Here is an 18427-nt window from a genome sequence, read left to right on the forward strand (position 1 = left end):
AGGTGGGAGGGCTCCTCGACTGGGCTGCAGCAGGCAGGGGAAGGGCCCGCTGGGCGGCTGCCTGGAGCTGCCTCTGCCAGGGACAGGGAGGGCAGCGGGAGCGCGCACGCAGCGGCCTTCGGCAGAGTCGCAAGGCATGAGTAGGGGGCAGAGGTGCCGGGGGCCCTTCCGGGATGGCACGCGCGGGGTGCTTTGCGAGGCTCCCTCGGGGCTGAGCGGCACAGAGCCATCCCCGTGGGAGGAGCGCCCAGCGTGCCGGGGCTTCTGCGGGCACCTGCGACATGGGTGCTATCTGGTGTTGCTCCGGGTTCCACGTGTAGACGGCCCGCGGATACCCAAAGTGCCAACCGGGGACTGGAAAGCGGCTTTGCCTCATGCACAGCAGCCCCCTGTCAGGCGGGAAGGTGGGCTCACGTCAGATCCAACCTGGTGGAGGCAGCAGAACTTGAGGAAATGCTTCTCCGCGTCTTTAAGACAGTGCAAAGGATACCCAGAACAGAACAGTTTAATATATGTTTGATTACAGATCTGGAATAACAAGTCAGATAGTACGCAGTTTTACCTCCTATATACATATAGTGTTCCACACATACAATTTTCACCTTTAGTGTTTTTACCCAAACACCTGCAGGTTTAAATCTACAGAGAGGAGGAGCAGTTTTGCTACCCCAGCAAGCAAAGAGAAATTGAGGGATGTTCGTTGCCCCAGCTGGAGTGGGAAAGGCAGCAGCTGCGCTGCCTTTCTCTTCCGAGAACAAGCCCACGTCAACCAGGGCAATTGGAACAGCGGTGAGGGCGCAGTCACAGCCGACCCTGATGTGCATTAGGGGCAGTTTCCGAGGAAAGCCCGTCCTCCCGAAGGCCCAGCAGCCAAGAGGTACCTGCAGGGAAATGCCGTCTTTGCAGAGTAAGCATTCCAGGCTGCTTCCGTCTCTTGCCTCTCCAGATATCCTGGCACAGCAGGTGGGAGCTCTGAAGACTCTGCAGCACATCAAGGACAGACCAGGTTGCACAGGGCTCCCCAGGGCTCCCCCCTCCCCCAGGAATTGGCAGCTTATTTCTCCCTCCAGTAAGTGCAAGGGCAGGTAACTTTTCAGAAGCAAGTAAAAGAACCTATATTAGGTATCAAGGCTAAGATAATGCTGTCGATACGGCTGAAGAACCACCGTCCCCATGGAATTTGCCCGACTGTTCTTGACTTAGTCCTCTCAGCGTGCCAGAGAATCAGCCAGCAACAGGGGACACGAATGAACCACCCGGGTGGTGCTGGGTCAGCCAAGGTTGCAGCCAGCCAGCCAGGCCAGGCCCCTGCAGCTGCTTGCACGAAGCCACAACGCGGGCCTAGTGCAGGCGGGATGTTCTGCTCCAGGGTGGAGCACAGCGCCCTGCCCTGCCCTGCCCTGCCCACCGAGTTCCTTCACAGTCCTAAGAGTATTGCCAGTGAACTACTAAGTTGGCTTTGAATCACGAGATCCTGAGAAGTGGTCAAGGGCCAGGCTCAGCCCCATGGCGACAAGTGGGAGGGCCACCACAGTGCTTCTGGCCCCACAGCGCTGACCAGCACCTTCAGCCTCCAGAGAACAGCCGTCTTTCCCCAGAAACATCCTACAGGCATCTCCACAGGCCTGCGGCCGAGCGTCTCCTGGTGCTTTCTGAACTGCCTTCCAGCTCGTTAAGGCTTTGGGGTTGCTCCTGGCTGCCATGGCGTGCGTGGAGGCCAAGGCGGGCTGGGGGCCTGGGTGCACGCTGCTGCATCCCTTTGGGAAGCCACGTTTCGCCGCAGCGCTGGCCTTTCACAAGCTGCCCCAGGCTGGCGCGAGGGGAGCACAGCTCGGTGGTACAGAGGAAGGCAGAGCGGCACCGAGGCGGTTCATGAGCTGACACTTTAGCAGAAGATGGTTCTGTCACAGGCCTATTTTTAAGGAGACCTGATGGCCTTGGATAAAACAGGAAGCCCCTAAAATAACAGTCTTCTGCTGTAAAATGTATCTCCCCTGAAATGAAGGCGGCCTATATTGCAGGTTTCATTGCTCCTGTGAGAAACGATTGCACAGAAGAGACAGTGAAGACTTTGGGGTGTGCTCCGGTCTTCAGCTCTGCTCCCACTGAGGTCACCAGAAACTGCCATTCTGAACCAACCGGAAGGGACGCCTGCAGGCAGACTCCCACAGCTGCCTCTCAAGGCGCAGGCAATGCGAGGCTTTCGTTATATACTCTGTGATTATTGGCATCAGCACCCCTGCGCCTACTGGCAATCGCAGGCTCGGATCTAAGGAGGCCATGCCCCGAAAGCAGCCCAGTTCCCCCTGCTTGTGTGGCCAGCCCCAGGAGAGTCCCTCTGGTGGTGCGGCTGGGTCGTGGGTGTGAGAAACCGCCCATGTTGCAAGCCTCAGTAGAGCTTTATAGACACGGCAAAGTTAAAACAGCCCCCAGCGGACAGCTTTGAGGGAATCGGGTGTCACGAATGTCAAGAGCCCACACTTTTTATTTAGAATGCGCATGACTAGCATGTGAGAAGTAAAAGGATTCTGAACGGCTGAAGGGAGCGAGTGATCCAGCCGTTAAAGGGGGTGTGCTCCACTGGTCTCCAGGGCATGGAAACGGGCCGGGGGGGGGGGGTGCAGGCGACGCCAGCAGCATGCCTTTGCTCCCCTCAGGGGGGCCAAGACACGCACGCGAACAAGGGCGGTCTGATGGGAACACTTGTGTGCCTTGCCTTTAACTTCACAACCGGGAAGTGGACCTTACTCGGAGGGGAAGCCTCTCCGCTGGCCGCTTGGCTACCTCCTCCTGACAGTGCTTCACCCAACCTGCTCCTGGTGAGCAAAGCAGCCAGTTCGACTGGCAGGAGTTCGAGTGCCGGGGGCAAGGCCAGGAGACACCCACCCACCGCGACCCCAGCTCTCCGCATCCTCCCCCTTGGGTGCCTTGCTGCCTTGGCTACCCGTGTGAGATTTGGGGGTCGATCCCCTTCTTCTCCCTTCCCCGCTTGCTACCGGGGCTCCCCATTACTGCTGCCAGCTTAGCGCTCCCCTGTGCCGCTCCCATCGCCAGGTCCCCACCGACCCTTCGCTCTGGCATCTGCTCGTCCTGCCACTCCCTTGAGAATGATGGGCCCAGCTCAACCTCTCCAACAGAAGCAGTCTTCTGTAATGTGGAAGCAGACGCTTGTCAAGACCTACTTACGCATCCTCAGCTTCCTTTTCTTCTCCCTTTCTATCTACAAAGTTCTCTTAAGGCATGTACTGAGCTCAACGTTCGTTTTTCTTTGCATACTTACAAACTACAATTGTTCTTTACTCCAATTTCAGAGGTTACCCTATTTAAATATTTCTCTGTGGAAGGACAGCTTGCTGACCGCTAACTGTGGATCTTCAAGTGTTCACCAGTGTGCTCCTACATTTGGATTCTGTGCATGTGCAGAGTATTATTTGGAAGCATCTGGAGCTGAGCAGAATTTTGGCAGGAGTTCCCCTGGCCCATGGCCAGGGCAACATTCTGCTATTCCTGCTCACTTCCCTTCCATTTGTAGCAGCAGATGTTGGGCAAATTCTCTGGCTCCAAGGAGAACGTGGAGTGTGTCTGTTCCCAGCCGTTCCACACACAGCGGGACGGAGGTGGGCCCACATGCTCCAAATGATGCTCCGATATGCGAGCCACAGAACCCTTTCCATTTCTGACTGAAGCCCACTCACTGCCTCAGTTACCCAAAAGCACACTACAAAATCAGCTTCTGTTAGAATAAGCTCTGCCTACATGGAGGCCTCAGAGCCACCTAACAAGTTTTCGCGTAGCTTTGAAAGGAAGGACGCTGAAGGACAGACCCAACTTTCCCCTGGCGTGCTGCTCGTGGGCTTAGGGAGGAGGTGGCTGTGTCCTTTTTCCTCGGAGCACCATTTGGCCCTGGAGGATGGAAGGGTGCCGGCCTGCTCCATGCGATGCCATTTTGAGTGTGAGGCCGGGGCTTGTGTACCTCTTCCCTGGTCAGGGCTGCTGTTTAATTTGGTTCTGGGACCCACAAGAGATGCCTACAAGGCCTGGGCAACCATAAGGCGCTAGACATGGGGGGACAGGCACCAACTGAGCATGAGCTCTGTGGGCAGCCTTTGTGGCTCCCCCCCCCCCAGCTCAGCAGGCTGCAGATTTGATTTCGGAGGGGGCTGAGAGTCCTTCATCCCCACCCAAGGGGAGCTGCCTTCAGCTTCCATCCTGTGCGGGGTGGGGGGGGCGGTCTTTGGCCATCCCCCACACCGCACGCCACTAAGGAGGGATTCTGCGGACCCGAGTGTGTCAAAAGCCGCCACCACTGTTCAGAACAAGAGTCCTGCACTGCAAGTCGCTTCTGGCGGCTCAGGAAATTTTGTGCGGCTGCGCGTGCCGTTTCCCAGCTCTTAATCGTCCCCCAAAGTGCCGGGATGATCCCTATGGATTGAGGGAGTTTTTCCAGCCTCTCTTTTGGACCTGGGTAGATTGCCAGAGTGTGCTGAGAGTTTTCCTGACCTCAGAGAAGGGATTGGTGCGCAGCGAAGGCCTGGATCTGGCCTCGACTGGACATACCACCTCCACGGGCCTGGGTGGGAAGGAGCAGCACTGTGGGCGCTGGTTCGGCCCAGCGAGGGCTCGGGGAGACCGGGGGCTGTTCCGAGGCCGCTGGACACCGCGGCCCCGGGGTGGCCAGTCTGCTGGAGCAATACGGCAGCACCCCTGGCTGGACATGGAAGCCCTTAAGCCGGGACCAGGCCGCCCCCTAGGGGTGCCTGCTCCTCCTGCAGCGCGATCCATGCTGGGGTGAGGCGGTGGAGGGGACCCAGGAGTGACTCCGGGCTTCTGAGGCTGCAGACGGCCCCTTGGAAGCAAACGGGGCTACCGCCTTTCGCAGCCCCGCTTGCCCGGGCGTTTCCTGGGAGTGGGCTGGAAGCAGATGAGGGGATGGGAGCTGGTAAAATGTTTTGAATGGAGAGGAGCAGTTAAAAGAATATCTGGTCCCTTGACAGTCTTATTATCTGTTCTCTGCAGAGGCTCATGCGGTCGAAGCAACTGCCTGCCTCGGGTGGGGACGGCTGTCCTTCCAACCCTGGAGATGGGGTAAATCGGAAGAAGTGGAAGTATGAACCGATCCAGTCTATCTGGGAAGGCCTGTTACAGGTGCTGCTGACCACACACACGGCGGCGAAAGTTACAGGAGTCACGCCTCGGCCGGGCTACAGCCAGGCGAACCAACTATTTAAATTTTTGTGTGACTAAAAAAAAAAAAAAAAAAAAGGATTCTGAAGCATCTGAGCATTTTGTCCCTGGCAAGAGCTGGTCGCAGTGTCTCCTAAATGGGGTAACATTACTGCTCCCTCTTGCAGTGTTTCATTGTACAGAGCCCCTGTGGCTAGAAATCCAGCAAGCGTTAACAGCTGGAGCAGAGTCAAGACGAGTGTCCCACAGACTCTCGTTCTCAAGGCCCGTTCTACCACTGGCCAACATCATGGCTGGCTTCAAGTTTATGACCCTGAACAAGAAGGCTAAAAGGAAGAGAGTTACCACCAGTGCAGCCCACTGCGGGCGGACAAGCAGTAGCCTCGGCCAATCCAGCCACGGAGATATGCAGTTCACATTCCAGAAGAAACTGAAATTAGCGTCCTTATGTTTACCCCCCAAGAAGTCCATCTGCTGGAGACAAAAGGCATTTGCAAAAGACACTGAAATTCCTAGAGCTCAATTTGGGGTGGGGGCAAAACCAGGAGGAGAGCAGCAGGCTCCCACATAGCTGCATTCAGAAGGAGTCCACCACACATGCCGGAGGTTAAGTCCTAGGAAGTATGTCCAGGGTTGCATATTTAGCCATGGTGAAGGCTAGTGCAGGAAGAACGTAGCCCTTGCATCTACACTTCGATAAGCACACAGCTGTGCCCTCTCAGCGAAAAGAGGAAAGGGAAGAAACTCAGCCTGGACTCCTGAGTCTGTGCTGGAAACGCACCAGCCACCATGTTGGTCAGGCCGAGTGATCCTGAAATGGAGCCAGAGCTTCTTAAAAGACAGCATGGATCACAGTACTGTCCAGTGCAGGATACAGAAGGGTGGGGAAACGGAACAGGGCAGAAAGGGCCTTGTGCGCGCCGAAAGCGACTTAAAGGATGGACTTCATGTCTGAGGCAAAAGCGATTGCATGCTAGCTTTAATTTTAAAGAATAGCAGTGCAGCGACAAAAACAATGAAAATCAACAGCTGATTAAATGTCAGAGTCAGCCGTTTGGCTCCAAAAGGTCCAATAACACTAAACAGCTGAATGCCACCTTTCTATTGAACCAGTTCAGATTACTGAGAAGGTGCAGTCCTCCTACACAAGTGCAAATGACCCAACCCTAAACCTACGGGAATTCCTTTCACATCTGTTCCACTTGCAAAAATGCAGGCGAGGCTGCATGGCTCGTGACAGATAGGATGCTGCATCGCAGCTATTCGGCTATTCAGAACCAAAAATATTTGGCATTCTCAGAAGGCTGTGCTAACTGAAATAGAGACAAAAAAGCCACAATTCCCTTGTCAAAAGCCGCTTCCTCTGACTGACTCTGGCCCTGATCCTGCCACATGTTCTGACTGTGGGAACAGATGCACACAGTGTGGGCAAGCCCATTCCCCATCCCTGCACAAGCCGCACCGGGTGCTTGCCGCCTCGGCCACCGGCTCTGCCACGGGACGGCCGGAGCACAGCTGCACGTGTGCTGAACTGGCGCTCCAATTACGCCCGTCTCCACCCCGAGAATCCCAGGTGCCTCTGCACGGTAAGTGGGGCTGTGCAGAGAGAGAGAAGAGAAGAAGAGGAGAGGCTGTCCTGGATCATTTATTCAGTTGTCTCTCTTAGGTCATACCAGATACAGAGAAAACAGTTTAATCAAAGCGTGGAGGTCAGAAGCCACACACCCCAGCCTGGCACTGGCTTTGCTTTTGTTTCTGGAAGTGTCAGTTCCTCTTTCCTCCGCCCTCCAACCTCCCGAGAGACAATCCCGCGCTACCAGCGACCGAGGCCACTTCACTGACCGACGCTTTGCATCAGACGCTGAGGGTGGGCAACCGTGCAGTTGTCTTTGTTTACATACAAAAGGCTTAACATTTTATATATTTTCAAGGAGCTGCAGTAGCCAAAACAAAAACAAGTAGTGTCGGTGAGAAACAGTAAAAAAGAAAAAAATCTCTCCTTTGGATGTGTTCGGATCCCCAACGTATGGTTTGACTTTGTGCCTCTGTAACTAGACAAAGAGTCCAGCAGAGTTATCTGAAGGCACTTGATGTCCCCTCTGAGCTGAGAGTGTTTCAAGGGGAGGGAGACGGGGCTTGGCCCTACATGGCTGTGATCCACTTGGACCCAGGGAACAACGAAACCAGCGGCCACTCCCTTTCCTACCTGCTCCCCCAGGAGAACACCGCCAGCCGGAGCGTCTCTGTGCTCCGGTGGACAGAGGCCGAGGCGCTGCTCTCCGGGGAGTCATACACTCCGCGAGCTGTTCAGTTTGGTCGATTCATCGGCCTCGTCAGGCCCCGCTTCCTCGCGGGCACCACTTTCCCCAGCCTTACCAAGTCTCCTTCGGTCGCCTGGCTTCGCTGCCTCACTAGGAAGCTTCTTGAAAGGCGGCAGCCCGTCCTTGAGCTCCGTGCTGCGGTCCGAGGCACGAGGCCCCTTGTCCGAGCTCTGCACAGAAGGCACCAGGTTGGTGATCTCGTCTGTCGGAGACCGCCCGATGCTGCCGTCCACTTGAACACGGATGTCGGGAGAGATGGACAGCTGGTGGTGCGGGACGATGCCGCTGTCCATGCATTTGGGGTAAAGGAAGGTCTTCATCTGACCTTTGCCCTTCACGTTGACTGTCCCCCTGTAATCAAAGTCATACCCCATCTTGTTAAGGACGCGGTAGCTCTCCTCACTCACCTGTATGCGGCACTCCACCCCCGTGGTGTCCATCCTGCTGGCTATGTTCACAGTGTCGCCCCAGATGTCGTACAAGAGTTTGGTGGTACCAATAACCCCGGCAGTCAGAGGGCCATGGTTAAAGCCAATGCGCAGCTTGAAGTTGAACCACAGCATGTTGTTGTTGAAGTCATCGACCACGCACATCATTTCTTTGGCAAATTCAAAGAGGGTTTGCAGGTGGCTGTGGGGATTGTTGATGTCCTGGCACTGGGAGGTGTTCAGCCCGGAGGCAGCCATGTACGTGGCCCCAATGGTTTTGATCTTCTCGATGCTGCTGTAGTCGGGCTTGCTCAGCAGTTCATCGAAGTCCCCAATCAGCTCGTTCAGGACCCTGTAGCACTCCTTGCCGCCCTCGTAGTTCTCCTCGTAGAACTCACCGAAGTTCACGATACTGGCAAAGATCACGCCGCCACTGTCATGGTTTTTGGAGTAGCTCTGCGACACTTTCAGCTGCTCTGCCACATGATACGGAATAATATTCCGCAGCAGCCAGTCGGCCTGATCTCTCATGCTCTGGATCTTGGTACGGTGAAGGTCAGCTTCCACATCGCCGTGATAGTGAAGACGGTAACTCACCTCAAATTCCCGATTTAAAAACCAAACCAAAAGGAGCAGAAGGAAGAAACCCAGAATCACTTCCTGGCCAATCAGGTCTGCTGGTCTCCTGAAGTCTTCTGACATTGACCTGTTGCATACATGCTCGATGGAGCTTGGGTAAAAATGAAACATTTTAGACAGATTCGCACAAGTACAGACTTAAACACGGACCATATTTAAAAATACATTTAGAAAGAACAGTTCAGTAAAAAAAATTTGCTCCCTTTTTATAGGTACTCCCGGTTAAGGGTACTTCATAGGAGCTACGTGGGACCAAATCCAGGGTTTCTTCAGTCCGGCACCCTGTTTCGCACTGCAGTCAAGCAGACGTCCCGGCGAGGAAGCCCACAAAGCAGAGCATGAGTGCCACCTGCTGTGCAAAGACCCAGTGCCTCTCATACTGGCATATATGCGTGTCTGCAGCCGTGCACACGGAACTGGGTACATGGTGCAGTTCTCCACGTCCTGAGAAGCTTGTTGATGTTTACTCTCACACTCAAGTTTGGTTCTCAGAAGCCAGTCAAGAACTTTGCTCAAGAAATTCACCTTAAATCTTCAGGGCAAGGCCTGTTTAATTGATCTCTAAAATTTAGTTCTCTCAAGCACTATTATTTTTCTCCTGGAAAGTTATTTCGCACAGAAATATGGAGATAACTAAATCTAACTGAATCACTACCTTTCAGAAAAACGAACTTATCAAATAATTAAAGTAAAACAGAAATAGACACAACATCTTGAACACTTACCTGTACTTGTGCGCTGAATGAAGACGGGAGAATTCTCTAGAGCTGAAATTCAAATGCAGGAAAAGATTACTTTAGTGAGTTTATTTTAAAATATTTTTGAAGTTCCTTTGGTTGCTTCTGAGCTAAATTCTTCAAGGAAGGCTGTATGTCTGTCTAAAATGGGGCGAGAGTAAATCCACAGTGGCCTCACCACTCTTACTACATATAGTTAATCAAGCCTACAAGCAAGTACTTTGGGACCTGAGATTTAGTTCACCGGTGGCCATTTTAACAGGGTCTAATTTAGATACACACTTCTACATGACAATAAAAACTTAATATAAATTCTCCTTTTCAGAGCTAAAGAAGCATTTTATGGCCACAATACTTCATTAAAGCCATCTGTGGTACCACTGCAAGTACATTCAACAGGAAATGCCACTGGATGTCAATTCTTACCTGAAGTTCTGTACTGAATTGGAGATTTCAACAGAGCTGCAACAGAATCAAGAACGCAGAGGGTAAGAAGAAAATTCACAGGCCGCCTTTTCGACAATGGCAGCTGCTGATGAACAGCTTGTATTTGTGACTTTGCCCTGAGGTATCCGTTATTTATTGCATACAGTGATTCTTCATCAAAAAGCTTCATTTTACATCTGCTGCGCCTGAAGGCATCCTCACGTTACAGCTTTCCTTCTTTCTGTCAGTATCCCTAGACAAGCTGAGCTGCACATCACAGGATGTCATAAAGCTCTGTCCTCCAAGAGACGTGCTTGACACGGGACAACGGTGGCTGTATGGGGGGCCTTACCCTCAAGACTGAATTCATGCTATTTTGCAGAACACCGGAGGCAACAACTGTGCAGCATCTTGTGTTCTCCTGCGCGTGCTTTATGAGAAGAAAGGCAAGACAAGCTCGGCCTCAAAGCACAGTGCCCCTGCCAACCCCAATCTTAACTGCCTTCACTGTAGAAATACGCTCTCCATTATAAAAGCTGAATGCAATTCTCTCCATTTTCTTTTCCAAAGCTCAATTGTGGGCACCGGGCAGAACACCAGGAACCTCACATGCAAGGGCTGCCGTCTACAGCAAAGAGCATCGGAACCCACCTGGGTTGAGAGCTAGATTGCCAGAGCTGCTCCGAAACCTTGGGGATGTAAGATTCTACTTATTGGAGGGGGAGCAAATGCTCAAGTTTAATGCTACCAAAATATCCGACATTTTGATGACTGGAGGTGCATGGAAGGCCAATGAACATTAAATGCTTACCTGAAGTTCATGGCTGAATCAAGGTGAGAGTCCTCCATAAAGCTGAAACAGAAACGGAGCAGAACCTAATTAACAAGCAGCCAAGCTATGGAGCAGAACAAGAGCAGTTGCCACTTCTGCAGGCAGGAAAACCTTCCGCAACTGCCACGCCGCACATTCCACCCTGTGCTGGTATCGCCTCGCTCCTGCAGAGAGGTGCACGCCACCATGGTCCTGCTTCCCCAGCTCTTAGCCGCATTCAAGGCAACATTTAAAAATATAGATCTGCAGGCCAAAATGGTAGCACTTCCATTTACTACTGATAATATATTGTACTACGCCAAGAAAGCTCAAGTATCTGCTGGCAGCTGGAAGAGAGACGGGTCTCGCCGGCCTGGCTCGGTCGGTCTGCCGGGGCTGCCGGGCTGCCTCGCTGCAGAGGAGGCCCTGCCCTGCCCCAGGGCCCCCAGCAGGCTGCGCCGCTACCACCTGCCCCCGGGCTCACCTGTCCGGGCACAGAGAAACATACAGCAAGATCAGCAGCACTCCTCCAACGAGCGTGGCCAGAGACGACCGCATCCAGGAGCTGAGCTGGCAGAAGTTACAGTACTGGACAATAGTGATGAGGATGGCGGAGCACATGAACATCGTGCACTGCAAGGAACAGAAGCGGGGCCGTCAGTGCTCGCCCCGCCTTCATTCACATCGTCGCCTGAGACAGTCTCTTTCCAAAGGACATGGGGTACTTTTAAGGTGATTTAAAAATACAGCTCCAACCAGTGTTCAAATTCCAAGGGAGCAGTATTAGCAACGGTGGCACAGCTACTGCTCCCAGCAGGGGTATTAAATAGACCGGGCCGGGAGTGCTATTCCTGCAGCACGGCAGCACCCCAGGCACGATCGCCCTCATTTCTGTCAGGTCCCCCACCCGTTACTCACATTCGCTGGGCTAAAACACCGCAAACGTCATAACCCGGCACAGTTCTGCTATTATTTTTTAGCCTCTCAGAAAATACGCACCCCCCAAGTTTCTGATCCCTGAAGTATGGCTAAAAGGCTGCATTTGTGTCTCTCACATCAATGCCACTCTGCTACCGGTTATGCTACAGGTTGCAGTGATGGCAACTTACGTAAATGTTGGTTTCAAATTCTGAGGTAAAATGTGAGAAGACCGCGAGGGCAGGGAGGGAGATCAAGATGGCACCAATGACGTGTCGTGGCAGCCAGCCAGAGATCACCTCCAGCAGCCGCTTTGTGCAAGCCATCACATCTTCCAAGAAGAACACCATTCTGGAAATAACACACACAACCGAGGTCTTCTCACTGCAATCAGCTTATCCCTTACAGAGCTCTACATCAAATGCATTCCAATTTAAGGATATTTAACTACAAATGTATGGTTAGGGCATTGTTGGGCCAAGACCAGGCTTGGGCTCAGCTTCATGGCATGGTCACAGTCAGCAAGCCCTCTAGGCCAGGTGAGGTCCTTTTCTGAGCAAGGAGGTGGGATGCTTGCTGCTCCCCCCGCCATGACCAGGTCAGCACGATGAGTGCAGCCCTCCCCACGCTGGTGGAGCCTGCCTTCTCCCGTTCACTTCTTTATTTTCACACCTGGGATGAACGGGAGCAAAATCAGCCAAGCCCTTAGGATCGTGCATGATCCTGAATGGGCGCAGCAAGGACGACAAAAACCGCCACGCCCGGCTCAGCTCTCCTTTCCCATCCCAAGGGCTGCACAGAGCTCTCTCCGCCCTTTGGCAAACATTTGTGTGGAGTATCTGTCAGGGCCCCCGGTAAGCCTTCTGACGCGACAGATCCTGAGTTGGCCTCATGTACCTGATGGAGATGACGAGGGACAGCACCTCCAGCAGGACGGCAATCGCCACCACGACCACCGCGGCTGGCGGAGGCGGCGAGGCGGCCACCCAGTGCTTCAGGAAGCAGGCGACGGAGAGGATGAGGAAGACTGTGGTGGACAGGAACACATCCAGGAGTGAACTGAACGTAGCGCTGGCAAAGGTCTTCACGGGCACATTTCTCACGACCTGTGGGGGAGCAGGGGAGGGAAGGCACGTGGCGATGGGTGCCTAAGCAGCATCCCACTCTGGAGGAGCAACCCGGAAGAAGGCCAAGCCCAAGCAGCCGCATTGCTACCGAGTCCCATGGCGCAGACAAGCCTCTTTAGCCATGGAGTAGAGATACTTACCGCACTAGCAGGAAATTTGTGCTACAAGGTTTTCCGCCACTTCTCATGCAAATTCCACCCACAGTGCCACATCAGAATGGAAGTTCTACTGTATGCTAATTTTTATGTTTACATTTACTACAGGAATGTAGTGTTTTTCTGTTTGTACTTTTGTTAAAATAACACTTAAAAAAGAATGGGAGTTCTAGCTTCTGCATGCAAACTAAAGAACTTGCAGTAGAAATTTACATTGTTAACTCTTGCATAAAAATCCAGAAACAAGCTCACGTAAATGCTGCATAATTTGTGTTACATGTCTTTGACATTTATGGGAGAACTCAAATATGCAGCGGGTTGGAACTTCCTGTTTCAGAAGCAAAGATGCTCTGACGCTTTTGCTTTGTCTTATGAAAAGCAACCTTTGCTGGAGCAGTTATATTATGTATACAAAGAGAAGATGTATCCTGCAATATTTCTCTCCCTTTAAACTGTCCACAATGTCCAGTCTAACGACTGCTCGGAAGGCAAGCTGCGAGAACCCACTGTGTCTTCTGAAACAACTCCAACTATTATGGAAACAAGCAAAGGAATTGTGGGAGGGAGCATTTCCCGGCCAGATGTCACCCCCGCAGAGCTCCAAACACGGGTCCAGAAGGACACGGCCAGAACGCTGGAGCAGTGAAAAGGAGTAACTGGGGAGGGCAATTTGAGCAGAAAACAAGCAGTGGGGCAACGGCCACGCAGCACTCCCCTCTCAGTACGGAAGGGCCGCAGGCTGTTTTTCACTTGCAAAAACTGGCAGTGGAACTCTGTGGGTGTGTAACCTGCACCTCAGACGCAAACAGAACACGTGCACGTCCACACGCCAGCATACCTCCTCTTGATAGCTGCTCCTGTAGGCCATCTCTAGATTGTGATCCAAGAAGTTCAGGCTCAGCTTGTTAATAGGCGGTTTAAAAAAATAGTCTTTCATCAAGCTAGAGAAAAGATGGACGATTAGGGATATAAGTGAAGTGTGATAATGATGGTATTTTGGTGGAAAGATGCAAACAAGAAAGCAATGTAAGAGCTGGTACAGCAGAACAAGGACAATCATAAGCCGGGAGCCCTCTTTTCGCTCCGCACAAATATACTAGCAGGCTAATCACCGAGATCATTTATATCACTAAGACCCAACTTCAATTACTGCAGACAGACCATTCAGGCAGGCTCCCGAGAGGTGCCTTGGACCAAAAAGTGCAATGGTCCAAGGCACGAAATCACAGTCATTATGCTTGGCTTTTGAAAGCCCTCCGTTACTCTCAGTCATCTTTACAAAAACCCTGTAAGCGAGGCTAAAATCATCACCCCACTTTGCCTGAGGAAGGCCCAGACAGAGAAGCGCGGCTGGGTATTTTTGCCATATTGCGCATTCTTCTCACCTGTCTTCTTTAATCACGTCGACAAAGTGGGCATCAGTTTTTTCTCTGATGTTTTTGAATCGCAACGGTAAAAGAGCTGAATGATCCAAGCTCACACCTATCCACCTTCCCTTCTCCTGCAATATTTCGTAGAGTGATGTCTGGCTGTTGCTCAGCTTCTCCTCTTGGGGAGGACTTAACAGTCCATTCTGCGACTTTGGACTGCATCCTCCAGGGCCCTGATTCAGATCAAAGGAAAGGCAGACGCAAAGAAAGAGGATTTATTTGTTTGCTTATTAAATTTCAATTCCACTTAAATTTCGAAACCCAGTAACACTTTCAGGCCTTTTCACAAAACAAGATGCAAAATAATACACAATAGCATGATGGTGCGTAACAATGAAACACTGGAAGCTCAATTTTAAAAGCTACAAGTAAAAGCTGGCGGTACTGCAAGGTCTTAACACACTCTAAACATTTATTTCTAAATGTGTCAGGACTGAAAAGCCTGGAAAAATTAAAAGGTATTTCTCTGGCACTGAAAAGGCCCCAGAGGCCGCAGGGAAGCCTTTCTTCTGAGATCATTCCACAAGCAGGGAAGGCTCTTTCCTCTATTGCCACCCATCCCACCTTACCAGACACAGGGACCCGGAGAAGGGCCTTTTGGATGACCTTAAGGTCACACAAGGGTGGAGCTCAAACCACTTGGAGCTTTATATTCCCATGCCCGATTTAAAATATCCAGAAGCCTCTAGCCCAGGTTTGGAGAACAGGAGGAGCTGCTCTGGAGAGGAACATTCTGCCTCAGGAGGGGGTAGGCTCTGCCTTCTGCTGGGGGCATTGAAGCAGAAGCTGGAGATCCATCTCCTAGGGATGCTGTAGTCCATCCTGCATCAACTTCTGAGATCCCCTCAAACTTTAGAAGTCTGTATCAGCTTCCTTTAGATCAACTTCATCTCAGAAATGGCATCAGATCAGCTTCAACATATTGGACTGAGGTCAGAACAGAGCCGAACGCGACCCGCAAGCATGCTACCTTTGCACTGTTTTTATGCTCCTCCTGGCACCCGTTCTGGATCGCTGCTTCGTCTGCACTCACACTGCAGGGAGGTGCAAGTGCAATATTGCACGAAGGGCACATCTGAAAGCCAGAGGAAAACATGCTGCACAATTAAATTTGCTTTCCGTAAATGACCTGCTGCCGTTCCAATGTCGGCACGTTCACATTTCTCAAACACAACCGATGTGAGGCTGCCAGCAGTCTGTGCATCACAAAGTTATTTTTCTTTCCTTTCTTCTAACAAAAGTGAAAGCAGTTAGGAAAAGGGAAAACATTCTTGAAAATAGGAAGAGCTTACTGGGGACATAGCTCGTAGCTAAACAAAAAAACGGAGCAGCATGCTGAATGGCGCATATTTGTAGATCTATAGAAATTAAACAAAATCAGACTTTAAAAAAATAAAAAATAAGGTTCTAGTTCTCATGATCGCAGAGACAAATCTGAGATTGGAAATATATGAGAACGTAAGAAAAGGTCCAGGCAGTCCAGCACTCCTTCAGGCAGACTGGATCCCACAAGCTGCTCAGCATCTGCTGCAGGCAGGCAGGCCAGCTTAGGCAGCGCGCGGCCAGCAAGGCTAGTAGCTGGCTCCCGACAGCCGCCTCCCCCATGAATCTGTCCAATCCCTTTTTAAAGCCATCCAGATTGGTGGCCACCATCACTTTCCACGGCAGCAAATTCCACAGTTTAACGGCGCACTGTGTGAGGAAGTGCTTCCTTTTATCTGTCCTAAACTGCCCACAAATAGCTTCATTTTTCAAACTTAGGGTGAGAAAAACACTAGAAAAAGTAGTTTTGTAAACAGATACTAACGCAGTCGCTTATTTTTGTATTCCTAGTCATTCTCCAACAAGAGCTTTTAAGGAGACCAGGAAGCCAATTTTATTGCTGGGGCCACTTACACTGGCTGTCCTATCGCTCGCTGCATCTGTTTGTATAAACAGAGCACAAGGGAAAGTTTATAGAAACAAGCAGAGTCCCAGTCAGGCCTGAGGCTTGTCAAACAAGGCGTTCCTTAAACAAGGTTAGGAGATAATGTCTCAGAGGAGGAGGAGAAGCCCCAGAGCCAGAAGACGCAATGCTGGCAGCCCCATCAAGGCCGAGCGCATCAGCGTCAGTGTCGCCCAGATCTGCTGAGACCGTGCAGGCACCCGGGGAGGCACTGCCCGCAGCTGCCGAGCGATGGATTAATGAACTCGCGAAAAACAAAAAACTGCCAACAGCACCCTGCGTTCAGGCTGCCCGAGAACTGAGAAAGCCCAACAATGCGCTGATTTACCAGTATTTATGCCACGCCCTTTCTATCCCCCAAATTCAAGGCTGGTGACAGTTTTGCATTTCAGTTCTTCCTTCCTTCCACCGCACAACGAAGAAAAGATTAGTTTCATCCCCACTTCACACAGACCAAGAGAAACCAACCTCCCCATGAACCTTACTTTGTGTGCAGTATATGGGCCTGCCTGATTTCTCCTTTTTTCCTGCAGGTTTCAGAAAAGCAGTTTTCTGCAATGACTTGTTTGCTGGATGCCATTATATCCATTTTACAAGATCACACCAAACTGAATAGCAAAGGAGCAGCCATTCAGGACCAAGAATGTGAACCTGGTCCCTTTGCAACACTGCTCTCTCTCTCATCTTATGACAGAACCAACAGAAAGAATGATTTTTATAATTTATCTTTCTAAAAAGATAAATTACAATAGTGCATGGAAATAAGTTTTACCGCACCCTATTTTTATGTCCCCAAGAATTCTTCTAAAACATTTCTATTTTTACCTAATGTAAGCTGGAAAGCATTCAGTGGAGGGCAATAAAGATAACCTGGGGACTGGAAACAAAAGCCCTGTCAGGAGAGATTGAAAGAATTAAGCACGTTCAGTCTCGAGAAGATCACGGGAGATCTGACAGCACTTTTCAAGGACTTGAATGATGGTCACAAGGCGGAAGACCAGGATCTTTTCATGATCATCCAAAATGCAGGTCATGGAATGACAGGCAGCCAGCTGCCGGCTGAACATTAGAAGGCCTTTCGGACAGTCGGGCTGTACGACAATGGGGGAAATTGCCCAGGGAAGCTGTGGGCTGTCTCACACTGGGGACCTTCAGGACGCAGCCAGACAGGCAGCTGGAGGGATGGTTTATCCCGGAGCTCTGCACCGAGCAGCCGGCCGGACCTGGTGCCCTTCTTGGCCTCTTCCAACTCTACTGTTCCATGAAATAACTCCACAGAAGTATGACAGCTGTATTTGACAAACCTTGTTTTTCTCTGAAGGCCTGACACCCTTCACTGAATCACCAAAATTCTCCCCTGATGAGGTGCTCTGCAACTTGTTTCTGCCTCCTGCTTCGAGACCTGGAAGTAGAGTCCGTGAGCAGCTGCACTGGGACTCCTTCACTTTCAGACCGGAGATCAGGTACGTTTTCAGACCTAGAGGGAAACTGTAGTTAACATGGCTGAACTCACGCTACGCCAGCTCATAAGCCACCTGATCATCAGCTTCAAAGCCATCCACCCACAGGGTTCACTGCTTCTTGTGAAAACAGACACCTCCTTTGGCAACAGTGAAATAGTTTGCAAATTGCGGGGCCAACTCTTAACGGGCACTTGCTTCTTCGACAGCCTTCCCAAACCCTTAAAATAGAAATATACAACATGAAGCAAGACTGCTACTGCCACCCAAAGGTTTGCTTCCATATAGTAAGCACTAAAAGTGTGGACATACATACGAGCCCTTCGGGACATTAACGTGATCCATAGCAAGCAAAATAATTGCAATGTTTTTAAGTCTCCACTTTGTGACAGTGATTGCTCTACTTCCAGAGCATTAGTCAAGCTGGCAGTAAGACAAGCAAAAGTCTTGTGGCACCTTAAAAATTAACACATCCAATGGGACTTGTATCAGAGACCGAGCAGCATGCTAAAGCACAACCCAAGCATTTTGATTTCTCTTTTCCATTGTGCTAGGAAAGCTAGAGAAAGGACATGACACCTTCCTTGACCAGCATTTTCTGCATATTTCAAAATTTCTGCCCACTCTAAGCATGTTCCAACCATCAAAACCATGTCAGGATGCCTCATTTTTCTAACCCTAACCCTACCCTGGAGCACACCCCTAACCCTAATATAGGGGTAAGGTTCCACTGAAAAGAGGGCCATTTTGAAAAAGCCTTCCTCGAGTAGCTTTTTCTGCACATCTCAACATTTCTGCCCATTCTAAGCACCTTCCAACCATCAGAACCATGCCAGGATGCCTCGT

At 51.2% G+C, this 18427-nt stretch overlaps 1 protein-coding gene across 1 annotated transcript in view; it reads right to left on the reverse strand.

The window, feature by feature from the left end:
- Positions 1 to 489: 489 nt before the first annotated feature.
- The window catches only part of ADCY9 (adenylate cyclase 9), a 22526-nt gene continuing 4588 nt past the window's right edge, over positions 490 to 18427 (reverse strand). Inside the window, exons 3-13 of the mRNA XM_044433636.1 lie at positions 17426 to 17598; positions 15147 to 15251; positions 14132 to 14349; positions 13585 to 13687; positions 12362 to 12570; positions 11656 to 11815; positions 11031 to 11179; positions 10547 to 10588; positions 9736 to 9771; positions 9298 to 9339; positions 490 to 8663 (exon numbers count right to left, since the gene is read on the reverse strand). Of these exons, the coding sequence (XP_044289571.1) occupies positions 7472 to 8663; positions 9298 to 9339; positions 9736 to 9771; positions 10547 to 10588; positions 11031 to 11179; positions 11656 to 11815; positions 12362 to 12570; positions 13585 to 13687; positions 14132 to 14349; positions 15147 to 15251; positions 17426 to 17598 (2429 nt within the window). The 3' untranslated portion in view covers positions 490 to 7471. The remainder of the gene's footprint in view (positions 8664 to 9297; positions 9340 to 9735; positions 9772 to 10546; positions 10589 to 11030; positions 11180 to 11655; positions 11816 to 12361; positions 12571 to 13584; positions 13688 to 14131; positions 14350 to 15146; positions 15252 to 17425; positions 17599 to 18427) is intronic.

The sequence above is a fragment of the Varanus komodoensis genome, unplaced genomic scaffold (genome assembly GCF_004798865.1).
Source record: "Varanus komodoensis strain SLA01 unplaced genomic scaffold, ASM479886v1 scaffold26, whole genome shotgun sequence".
Lineage (NCBI taxonomy): Eukaryota > Metazoa > Chordata > Lepidosauria > Squamata > Varanidae > Varanus > Varanus komodoensis.